Source organism: Aulostomus chinensis, chromosome 14 (assembly GCF_037954235.1).
Source record: "Aulostomus chinensis isolate RoL2024-O1b breed Wild chromosome 14, RoL_Achi_v1.0, whole genome shotgun sequence".
Lineage (NCBI taxonomy): Eukaryota > Metazoa > Chordata > Actinopteri > Syngnathiformes > Aulostomidae > Aulostomus > Aulostomus chinensis.
This window is the reverse complement of record NC_141333.1, coordinates 1,351,814-1,363,700: the sequence shown is the minus strand read 5'-3', so window position 1 is coordinate 1,363,700 and position 11,887 is coordinate 1,351,814. Positions and strand designations below refer to the sequence as shown.

The 11,887-nt window shown below is 49.4% G+C and overlaps 1 protein-coding gene across 8 annotated transcripts in view; it reads right to left on the bottom strand.

Annotated features, from left to right (window-relative positions):
* pde4dip (phosphodiesterase 4D interacting protein) overlaps positions 1-11,887 on the bottom strand; it is a 78,227-nt gene that overhangs the window by 3,421 nt on the left and 62,919 nt on the right. For 5 of the 8 annotated variants that reach the window (XM_086223231.1, XM_086223229.1, XM_086223230.1 and 2 more), the window contains 14 exons: positions 7,270-7,532; positions 6,857-7,006; positions 5,378-5,650; positions 5,098-5,229; positions 4,359-4,478; positions 4,050-4,239; positions 3,680-3,804; positions 3,429-3,566; positions 3,248-3,349; positions 2,800-2,987; positions 2,318-2,449; positions 1,908-2,046; positions 1,217-1,263; positions 15-1,072 (listed from right to left, as the gene is read on the bottom strand). In XM_086223231.1, the coding sequence (XP_086079357.1) occupies positions 923-1,072; positions 1,217-1,263; positions 1,908-2,046; positions 2,318-2,449; positions 2,800-2,987; positions 3,248-3,349; positions 3,429-3,566; positions 3,680-3,804; positions 4,050-4,239; positions 4,359-4,478; positions 5,098-5,229; positions 5,378-5,650; positions 6,857-7,006; positions 7,270-7,532 (2,149 nt within the window). In that variant the 3' untranslated portion in view covers positions 15-922. Of the gene's footprint in view, positions 1-14; positions 1,073-1,216; positions 1,264-1,907; positions 2,047-2,317; positions 2,450-2,799; positions 2,988-3,247; positions 3,350-3,428; positions 3,567-3,679; positions 3,805-4,049; positions 4,240-4,358; positions 4,479-5,097; positions 5,230-5,377; positions 5,651-6,856; positions 7,007-7,269; positions 7,533-11,887 lie in introns of those variants that run through there. The other 3 variants (XM_086223225.1, XM_086223226.1, XM_086223227.1) reach the window with 3 other exon arrangements.

Here is an 11,887-nt window from a genome sequence, read left to right as displayed (position 1 = left end):
ACACAGATGTGACATCACGTTATTTCTGCAGAACCTGCTGTTCTCGCCACACCACAATCTGTGTTCAGCCACAAATAATTAAACAGATAAATAATTATCCATCCATCCATCATCGTCTTCCGCTTATTCCTACACATTAAGGGTCGCAGGGGTGGAGCCTATCCCAGCGTCAATGGGCGAGAGGCGGGGTTCACCCTGGACAGGTCGCCAGTCCATCGCAGGGCCAACACACAGAGACGAACAACCATTCACACTCACATTCATACCTACGGTCAATTTAGAGAATCAATCAGCCTCGTCCCCAAATTGATGTCTTTGGACTGTGGAGGAAGCTGGAGTACCAGAGAGAACCCAGCAGGAACAGGGAGAACATGGAGACTCACACAGAAAGATCCCGTGCCCGAGCCGGGACTCAAACCCGGAACCTTCTTGCTGTGAGGCCACAGTGAGGACCACTGCACCACCGTGCAGCCATAAATAATTATATTTATCTCTATTTATTTATTCTACGTATATAAGTCAGTACTCTGCAAGTCATGTGACGCTGCCGTGGAGTCGTACTGTGGCGATCCTGGTGAGGGTATAAATGTTAGTTCAGGTTCTCCTGCTTCTCAGCTGCTTCTCCACAGCCAGCAGTCCCACCAGGTGTTGAGGTGCGAACCAAACACTTCCTGGTTCATTCGTTCAGGGTGAACAACCTCTTCTATCACACATGCTTGTCCGTCCTCTCAGGCTCGCATGCATTCAGAAACACAACTGCCAGTCATGTGAGGAGCTCAGAGTCAGGAGTCGCGCCTCAGAACACCCCTGGTCCAGTTAGCATTCTGCTCCGTTCGTATGGTAGCACCCACTTTGAACCCACTCATGCATCTTGAATACCACAAGTATGCTCAGAACAAGCAGCTTCATTGTGTTATCTCAGTCAAACGCAGCAGAGTGAGGGGACTGTACCTTTACCAGGCCAGGGGGATGAGGAAGAGGAGAAGGACAAAGAAGAGGAGGAGGAGGAGGAGGAGGAGGAGGGAGAAGAGAAAGAGGCAGGATGAAGAGCTGAAATCCTGAGTTGGTTCTCCTGAAGAGACTCAGCCAGAGATAGGAGAGAGAAGGGAGACGGCGTTACAGAGAGGGTAGCAAGGCGGAGATGGTTTCTCCTCCAGACATGTCATGAATGATGCATGTGATGAAGGTGTGGGAGGTGGCGGCCATGTGAAGTCACCTGCAGGTTCGTCTTGGCTTTCTTCAGGACGTCTCGTGTTCTCGACACTGTTAACAAACAAAAGACATGAGTTTGTGGTTATTGGTGACGTCAAAGATGCCCTCGGAAGATGAGGGCGCTCACTGAGCCACAGCTCCACTCAGCAAACGGCAGAATTTTGTATTCCAGAGGTTTCAACTAGGTCTTCTGCCCCCTGGTGGTTAGTAAAGGTGATGCAGGTGCTCCATGACCTAGCGTCTCCCCTCAAGCTGATCTGGGTGGGCTGTGCTTTGCTACTGTTGGAATGTGTCCCTGACATCACTTGGTCCTTCAGTAGCTTCTGAGTAGAGCGAGACATTTTGAACTAAATCACCACATTTCAGGGTTTTTTGTCTCAACAGTGTTCGTGGTGAAATATGAAGCTGAGCAGTCCTGAGATGAAGGAACATTCCGCCTGGGACAGATTTCTATCATCAGATTCATGATCCAACCAGAGATATGAGCACTAAAAGCTTGGAGAAATGCTTTTCTGTAAAAGTAAAAACAGTCTTAAATAGGTGACCTCCAGCACAGCAGCCAGGCTGGTGGCTTCTGAGTCACAAATGAGGTCCACGAGTCAGACACAAGTTTAAAAGGTCGGCGTGTGTGAAGTTAATCAAAAACCTGTCAGTGTGATTATAACGAAAAGAAATGAGTTTCCTCTGCGACTCACGCTGGCAGACTATGAAGTGCTCCATGCTGTCCTTGGTGCGGTTGGAGCTCTTCAGTCTCTCCATGGAGTCCCTCAGAGCCTCCTCTTGCTCAGCCAGCTTCAGACGAAGGGTCACGACCTCATCCCGCAGAGAGGGATCCTGAAGACACAGGAAAAGTCTTCACGTCAGCGCGTTCCAGGAGGAACACGGTGAGAACTGAGAAGCAGCTGAAGCTGCATCATTGACTCACATTCTCCTGTCTGGAACCATGTCAATGTCAATAAAGTTTGAGACCGAATAGAAATGAGAGTGACTACAAGGACGAGGTGGTGTGGCTTCCTGGAACGATGTCGGAACTCTTGTGCACCGTTAACATGTGGATCATTTTCCTTCTCTAATATGGACATGAGTCACGTCAGCAGGTTCCGACCTGTTTGGGCTCCTCGTTGCTGGGCAGCGCAGCTCTCCAGAACATCTGGAGCAGAGAACGGGCCTCCTCCAGGATCTGCTGCAGGTTCTTGGAGTCGACCAGCAGCTTCCGGAGGGAACCGACGTGCGGCGGCTGAGACACGACAAACACACCGGGTCAGCAAGACGGTGGAACCCTCAACTGTAACTGACTTGTTTTTCCTGGGTAGAACCAGCATACACCAGGGGTTCTCATAGTGGGGTCTGGGGACCTCTGGGAGACTCTGGGCTTTAATTTCCAGTTGGTCATGATTTATATCATCTTTATATACATCTGATCTTCAAATGTGTGATTTTAAAAGTTGGAAATATAATTTAATAAGAGATTAATCACAGTAACTATGATCGGTGAATTCTAAACATGGCGCCTTGATTCAACCCTGCGGTGGCTTTTCACCACCAATCTCGACTGGGAGCTTCCCAACCGCCGCCGTCACCTCTCACCTGGTGACGGCTGAACTCCCGCGAGGCACTCAAGGAACTCAAGGCGGCCTCCATGTGGCGCAGCAGACTGCTGCCCTCCAGGATCTGCTGCCACAGAGCCTTGAAGTCATCGACGTGGCCCACGGCATGGCGACCATCAGGGTTGGCGAAGGAACCGTCTGGGGCTTGTCCCTGGAGCGCCGAGGCTCCTGTCAGGACGATATGGGACATGTATGTCAACCAATAGTTTTGACACTTGTTAGATCTTTCAAGGCTTCGTTCACTTCCATCACTGAAGAGGATGAATAAAGACTCACGACGCCTTTGATGACCCTCTGGTTTGTTTGAGTGATTCTAACGCATCACGTTTCCTCTTGTGACATAACACACTGGACTTGGCGGCTGTAAAATACTGCTTTAATGACGGCGAGTTCGTGACACCTGCAGGAGTGAAGACGTGAGTTCTCACCTTGATGGTCAGCTCTGGTCTCTGAGAGCTTCTGAGCAGGATGGAGAGGAGAGGAAGGACTGACGAGGCCAGTGTCTCTCACCGGGGGGGACGGGGCATTGTCTGAGGAGAGGCCGTGTCATTAGTGCACCGCCCTTAAGAGGACCACGCTACTGATGTCTGATCTCATCTCCCTACGTACCGTTGAAGAGCTGCCTCCTGGCTGGCGGCTGCGTGCTGACCTGGTCATTCAGCTGCTGCTCCAGCTGGATGTGCAGCTCTCTGGGGTCAAAGTTCACAGAGCTGTTGCCAGGCGGGACACCATCACTGGTATGACCTGCTTCAAAAACATGCAAGTGAAGGACTGAAAAATATCACTGTGTGTGTGTGTGTGTGTGTGTGTGTGTGTGTGTGTGTGTGTGTGTGTGTGTGTGTGTGTGTGGCTGGTCTTACCTGGGTGTGTGTTTGTGGTTGCTCCACACACTCTGTGGTACACCTGCAGCTCACATTGAAGCGAGCAGACCAGACTTCGGCTCTCACACAGCTGCTGCTGGAGGACACTCACCTCATGCTGTAGCCTGTCCCCACACACACACACACACACACACACACACACACACACACACACACACACACACACACACACACACACACACACAAAGACAGTCTGAATTAACAACTAATATTGTTTCTACATCCCATTATCTAAAACAATTGTGGTCACCAAGAGCGAGATTTCCAGGGGCATTAACTCTTTAACCCTCTGGGGAACCTGCTGTCAGTCAACAAAGGGGGCGGGGCATTGGAGGAAGAGACACACAACCTGTTGATGGTTTCCTGGTTCCTTAGTCTGTCCTGCTTCAGCTGCGAGATCTCCTCACTGTGAGCTTCAGTCTCTCCTTGTGCCTTCCTGCTTTGCTCCGCCCATCTCTCAGCCTCTAACTCCGCCTCTTTTAACCGGGCCCGGTCCAGCAATGCCACTTCCTTCAGATGCTCCACCTCCTTACTGCTGTCTAGAAGTGACGGATGATAAAACTGAATAATCTTCATCATAATATCTGCAAAGATGTCACATGAGAAACCATTTGATGATGTCACAAACAGCTGCTGAGAGTAAAACGTGAGGTCGAACCTCGGGAGGCTTGTTTCAGTTGCGTCTGCAGACTGATGTTCTCCTCCTTCAGGAGCCTGATCTCACTGGACAGCTGGCCCACCGAGTCCAGACCCTGGATGTAGATGTTCGTTGGAGCACCTGGGGACCGTGTTGGAGGAAGAGGAGGTGGAGGTGGAGGTGGAGGTGGAGGGGGGGGGGGGGGGAGTGAAGACAAGTCTACCATTAGGGAGGGTGGGGCTTCCAGACCTCCAAGGCAAGAAGGGTGTCTTTGAGAGACAAGACTCCCTGACGCATCATGAACAGATTCTGATGATGACATCATCTCTTCATCATCTGTCAGTCGTGTTTATACGAGAGAATCAGAGGAGTCAAGGATGTCTTTGTCTTCTGATTGATTCCAAAAAAAATGATTGAATGAATAAGAATCAATAAATACAAACATTTAGAAATGGAATACAAATGAATGAACTGCTAAATAAATGTAATAACTAAAATAAATAAATTCACAAAATTAAATAAAAATGAATACAATAAAATAAATGAAAACACAGAAAAGCTCCGGATCCAGAAATGGGCGTTTCGTTTAATATCTGTTAATGCAAAAAGTGGATCTTCATCTTCAGGTGGATGAATCCACAACTTGAAGGCATCAGCAGAGAAACTGGTCCCTGTATTTTGTCTTAAAGGCGCTAACCTTTCTGAGGGTGTTCATTTGAGTGTGATTATAACTCTAACAGGACTGCAGCTGCCATGTTACCTTTCTCGGTGGCGGCGCGGGCCAGCCTCTCCTCCAGCTGTTGGCGGAGGCGGTCGTTGGTCTGGATGGAGTCCTCCAGTCTCTCCCTCAGACTCCGGATCTCCCTCAGGTGCTCCTTCATCAAGTCTGAACCTACAGAAGAACAAACACCAGCTCTGGCATCACGGGCGACTCCCCTGAATCCCAACTGTGTTTCCAGCACCAATCACTGGCACCACTGAGCAGGAGGTTTGACGTGGACCTGTAGAAGACATCTGACCGCCTTCAGCAGGGCGCCTACCTGTGTGGCTGGTGCCCGACTGGTACCCTGACGACCCGGATGACAGGTCAGCTCCCGCTCTCGCTGGTCGGGTACCATAGGTCATATCCCACAGTGCACTGCTCTCCAACAAGCTGGCTCCGGCTTTCATGGCTGAGCTGGCATCCAGACTGCTGCTGAAAGGAGACGGCTGGTAACTGTGGAAGGAGAGCGGCAGGAAGCCGGAGGAATCCGCCTGCTGGTGGGTCAGCAATGGGAAACCCTGCAGAGGTTTGGACTGAGGAGCGGAGAACCCTGCAGAACACAACAGAACATCCATTTAGTTTATCTGATAAAACAGACATTGGCTCTGAAAGAGAGAAATGGTTGTTTTTCAAGCAACCACAATACCAGAGACAAGCAGAGTTTGTTTGGAGGGGTTGGTTTGGCTGGTTAGGGTTTGTTAAAGCGCCATCGATCACTGGAGCTCAGAGTCAGAGGACATCCTCCTCCAGCTCGGTGCTGTGGCTCCGTTAAGCATCGAGTGAGGTTATTCAACGAGAAGGAGTTGTTAGAGACGAAGGCGGAGGGAAGAAATGGAGAAGAGGAGACGAAGAGCAGGCCATCCTCAGTCCACACCCACCGTCTCCACACATCTCCTAGCGCCGCAGCATTAATGAGGCGTGGCAGCAGTTAAGGATGGAGAAACACTGCACAGCACAGCGCCACCTTGTGTTCTCGTCTTACATCTCAGTTTATTACATTTTCAACCCACGATAACAAGACCAGAACACATCAGCAGCCAGGGGTCAGCATCTGATCCTGCTGCTGCAGCCCTGGACTCGCAGCCGGTCCCTCCTGCGTAGTTTTCATTTCAATTATGTTACTTTATTGGGAAATAACAATAGCATTTCTTAAGAAAGACTTATAAAAACATACTGTATATACTGTACACATATACTCAGATGCTTTGGAATCACCCTCCACTTTCTATCCAATACCCTTCAGTAGATGTTCTATATTTATGGATGTAATTGGAGGAGCAGGAGCTGCGGCTGCACGCTGCCACTGAGCTTCAAACACAGTCAGGTGAAGGTTCAACCCACTGCAAACACAAACACACACACGTGCAGCCAAGCTACGCACTGCCTCGACCGTCTCCCAGCTGCCTCTGTAACATCTGCAGCTCCTGGTGCACCTCTGCCAGGGAGAAACCCACACCTCTGTTGCCTTGGCAACAGTTTTGCAAGGTTGTGGGGTTATGATTTAAGGGCAAAGTGCTCTGGGTGGAGGGGAGGGGTTGGTAGGGGGTAGAGGGGAAACCCGGAGCTGGGAGAGAAGAAGCTGAGGGAAGAGAAAGATGGGAGAGTCAGATAAAAATCACTGGATGAAAAGATGGAGAGACAGTGTGAGAGGAAGATAAAGACAAGGAGGAAGATCTGCACGGAGCAGCAGTGCAGAGGTACGAGGTATATGAAGGTGAAGGTAGATGAAGGGTAAGGGGGCGGAGCCTGGTCCTACCTGTCTGACTCTGCAGGTCTGCAGTTGTGAGTGCTGAGCCGCAGCTCTGCATGCTGGGGTAGCTGAGGCAGGACTGGGTTCTGTGGGAGGAGGTGATGGATGGAGAGACAGACGGATGGTGGGACATGCCGCCACTGTGGGAGTGGCCATCTGGAAATCAAGAGGCGACAGGACGTGAGGGGCGAGGCCTGAGTGTCGCCACGCTGCCAGCGGCATATTTGGTTAAGATACAGATGCTCGCTGACCGTCAAGACCGCAATCGTCTTCATCACATGATATTATTACCTGGGAACTTGCAGGGACTCTGACTGTATATAAGTACAACAGTTACACACATACTTGCAGGCCGATGTGATGTAATCGTCTGACAGAGTGATGTAAATCCAGCTGTGTGACGTAGGCGGTGGTCTCACCTGTGGTAACTCTTGCAGACGCTCGTGTTTCCTCCTGACCCGGCTCACTGACGGCGTCCACGTCGGAGCAAAGATCCAGATCCTCGTTTGTGGAACCCTGCTCGTCCGACACATAGGAGATGCGATCTGATTGGTCGGTGGTCTCTGAGAGGGCGTGGCTGCTGCAGGGAGTGTTGGAGCGATGGAGGTTGTGATGAGGCTGGTTCAGTTTGGCGCGGAGAGATTCAATGACCTTGTCCTTCTGCTGAAGCTCTCTGCTGAGCCTGAAGACACAACAACTCACAGTCAGAGTTTCCCCCCGAGCGCAGCTGCGTATTCAGGCTCGGACTGAAGTCCACATTCATTTAGTTTGGCTGATTTATTTCAGAGCTTAAATTAGTTCATTTAACAGTTCACACCAACTTTTAGGGAAAGTCTCTTGTTGTCCGTCCTCCTCGATGGTAGAGGCCCGTCTCTAGGGAGCTGAGACCCTGGCTAGTTAGCTTAGCACAAGGAAAGGTGGTGGATGGGAGTGTTAGCATAGGTCCATCACAAGTCATTAAATACCCCACAAGAGGTCTTTGTCTACATTAATAAAACGAGGGCTGTGCATCACATTTAAAATGATGTGCTGACACTTCCCACCCCCTACCATTCATCGTGCTAAGCTAACTAGCCTGGGTCTCAGCTCCCTGGCTCTGGAGCCCATGGACAATAAGCTCCGCTGGGCTCTTCAGCTCCAGAGAATCATTTCTGTAAACCAAAGCTACCTTCCAGTCAGGCTTGATAACTGTGGTATTTTAACAACAGCAGTTCTATTTCTGATACTAGTAACAGAGGTGTGTGATGAGTATTGGCGAGTATTCAACTCTGTACAGCGAGTACATCGTTTATCAGCCCTGAAACGAGGCCATGACACCTCCCAGTGGGATCAGGCCAACAGTGCTCATTCATTTATGGCATTTTACAATTTTGACCATCACAAAAGATGGACAAATCTCTGTGCATCTTTTACCTTCATGATTTTATTTATTTATGTTTTTCAACATTTAGCAACTTAACCTATGCGTCAGTTACAGATGAGGTCACATCATACATTCCTTATTCCAGTATTTTGTTTTTTATCATTTATAATAGCTGTCTTATTTAGGGATTTATTGATATTTCCTTGAACAGGTCTTGTTGCTAACGTATAAATCTCAGGAAGACCAGCAGCCACTTTATGGAAGCTAACAGGATCCAAATAAATGAGCACCGAACTTTATTGATCGCAGTAAAAATTAAAGTATTTCATTTCAACACTTCAAAGTAAAAAGTAACAGTGAATGACTTCTTTTACATACAATTACACACACACACACACACACACACGTATATATATATTTAGAAATATATGTATACACGTGTGTGTGTGTGTGTGTGTGTGTGTGTGTCCAGCTAATGACTGTTGCTGCAGCCTGACACAAGCATTGATGACGTGTGTTCACCAGGTGTGTCCACCTGCCTGCCCATCTGTCTCGTCTCATTAACACAGTGACGTGATGATGACTGTGTCACGTCGCTCAGGGAAGCCTCTTAGACACACACACACACACACACACACACACACACACACGACCGGTCATCCCCTCCCACAGGTTGACACACAGGTTATCATGAAGAGAGAACAAATACGATCCTTCATGAGCTCTTTATGAGTTACGCATGCAGCCGCTGGCCTCCAGCTGATTCAATTAACACTGATGCTACAGTGAAGGTCACCCACATCACACTCACGCCACTCACTCGGCCACAGTACTTTTACACTCCTAATCTTCACATCACAACTCTATTCTCTACACACACATGCAGGTTACCATGACGTTGTTATGTATTTAACTGTGTCACGTGGCGTTGCAGGCAGCTCCAGACGGCAGCGAGCTGGTGAACAGCTGAGTGTTAGCTAGAGAGCTAGCCCGCTAAACACAACCTGAGGCTCCTGTCGGAATGAACGGGGATCTGCAAGTCTATAGCCTCAAATACACGACTCCATCATTAAATGCAATACAGACACCATGAATGAACCTGGTTGATTCAGATTCAGAAAACTTTTTTTTATCGGGGGGGGGGGGGGGCAACTAAGGTTGTAGTGGTAGCGGAAGGGTTTAGGGTTGTCATTTTGAGTCACTGATGGCCAAAAGAGAGAGGCAGCACAGACTGCTAGCCTTTGACCCTGAAACACAACAGACTGCTAGCCTTTGACCCTGAAACACAACAGACTGCTATGAAGGGAAATGAGTTTCCCTTATTATTCTTACGTCTTTGATCAAGAACTCACATGTAAAGTGTTGTTAAAACACAAGTGGCGCCTCTTTCCTGGGAGTTCCACAGCAATCTACAACCTGATTTTACAAAGCTGATCCCTGAGGGTCGAGCCATCATCCTTAAATCAATCATAATGTGGACGGATCAGTTGATGATGCTGGAAGCCTGGATGCTACGGTTAGCATAGCTAAGCCAAGATTAGCCTATGAAGGAGCTACACCAGGGTCACATGACTTCAAGGTCTCCACCACGAAGCTTCAGGCTTTTTGTGTTTCTCTCTGATGACCTTTAATGACCTCCATGACCTCTGTAGGCTCCTCTAGACTCTTGTTAGCAACCCAGGTTTTTAAGACTCCACCATCCACCAGTCTGGGGTTTACTGGTGGATCTGATGCAGAACTGAACCTGCTAGTATCTCCAGCTTCTGAGAACCACACATCTGGTTTCAGATTTCTGCCCTGGAGAAGAGAGAACTAGACGTTCTACTAAGAGAACGCACTTCCAGGTTTCCTTCATGACAGTGAACACATCCAGAATGCACAACTGAGGTGAATCTCAGTGTTGCTTTTCCCAAAAAATCAACTGAATACTATTCACACACAGCAGGTCTTTCAGTTCTAAACTCGTGTATTCACTGTCCTGAAGATCCAACATTTGTACTTCTTCTATTGTAAAGAAGGACTTGGTACTGTCACGTGTCGCTTTCTCCATCTTACTTGTCCAGTTGTGTGAGCAGGGCTCTCCTCTCCCTGTCGGCGTGTTTCTTCAGCAGCAGCAGCTCTCGCTCCTGAGCCTTCCACTCCCACAGAGAGAAGGAGAACAGGGAGTCGCGGTACAGAGGGCTGCTCTTCGACAGCATGACCTTCCACAGGGGCGCCATCTGCCCCCCTCAGCTCACCGCGCTTCCACCTGGGCTACAGACTGATCATCTTCCCCTCTCTCCCTCAGGGGAGCTTCGAACTTTCTGCAGTTTCACCCCAGGCCGGTGTCTCCACAGGTAACTGAGCGTCACTCATTCGCTTATCGGCCGAGGTCGTGACCTCTACGTGCATGTGTGCCAGCAGCTTGAGCGTGAGCCAAGGATAAAGGGATGGAGAGATAACTGGGCCTGTTGGCAATCAGGTGAAAAACAGAGTAAATCCTCCAAGTAGGTTTCTTGGGACGATCAGAAGGGACTACAGGTGCTCAGTCAAATGGGATCCAAGTCAGGCCAGTGGAGCAGGAAAGTCCAGCAAACCAAAACACGTTGGTTCCCACAGCAGATTGTAAGGATCAGCTGTGACGGGGGATCCAAAGGTTTAAGATCAGTCAGACGGTCCAGGAACAGTTGCTCCCACAGGTCAAGAGGTTTCAGCAACTGCTATATGAGGAGGTGAGGCTGAAGTCAAATTACTTCCATGTTAAAAGCTAAACTAATGGCTGCTGCAGCTCGGTGGTGAACTAAACAACCTCCTCCTCTGCTGCTGCGTTTCTCTGCCCTCCAAAATGAGTCTTTTTTGAAATGAAATCTTGAATAGAGCTTTTAAAGGAAAGTTAGCCTTCAGGAACGGACCCTCATCCCACCAGCGGCAGCCCTGAGGGGAGCTGCGATGACCAAACACTTAGAGGACGTGTGGACAATGGATATGCAGGACTGGGGGACTTTACACTGGGCTCGCCGTCACACAGAGAGGGGGGGGGGGGACAGAGGGAGAGAGAGGGAGAGGGAGGGAGAAAAGCCGAATGAAGGATCATCCACAAAGCTGCTCCTCCTCTTTCATCTTGTGTGTTTTCAGGATGCATCGGCTAAGTCCAGAGTGGCTCTTCAGGATGAAGAAAACTTCACATCCAGGAATCCAGGAAGTGATGCTCATCTGAGGGTGAAGCTGCAACCTGAATCATCCTCCCTCCACAAATTAAGCGCATCCACGGTTATATGAGTAAACCTTACGTAACCGAGATCAGAGCTGGGTTTTTAGCAGCATGTGCAGCTTCTGATACCGCGTCTCTGTCCAGCTGCCGCCGCTTCGCCTCACGTTTTCCCTCTCTCGCTCCCTCTCTCTCTCTCTCCCTCTCGCTCTGTTTTCTCTCTGACCTACTTCCCTCCCCATTCAGGGTCTTAATAACTTAACCTGATTAGAGGCCATGTCAGCACGCGGCCAGCAAAACCCTCAGTGCCGTCACTCCACATACATACCCTCATCTATTTAATGTATCGTTACTTCCATCACAGAGGTTTTTCTCTTCACTTGTGTCTCTGTTCGTCTGCAGGCCAACACGACAACGTCAGCCGGCGACTCAACGTGTCTGTCGCCCTGCTTCAGTGACGCGTTTGACAGGCATCTACAACCCCAAT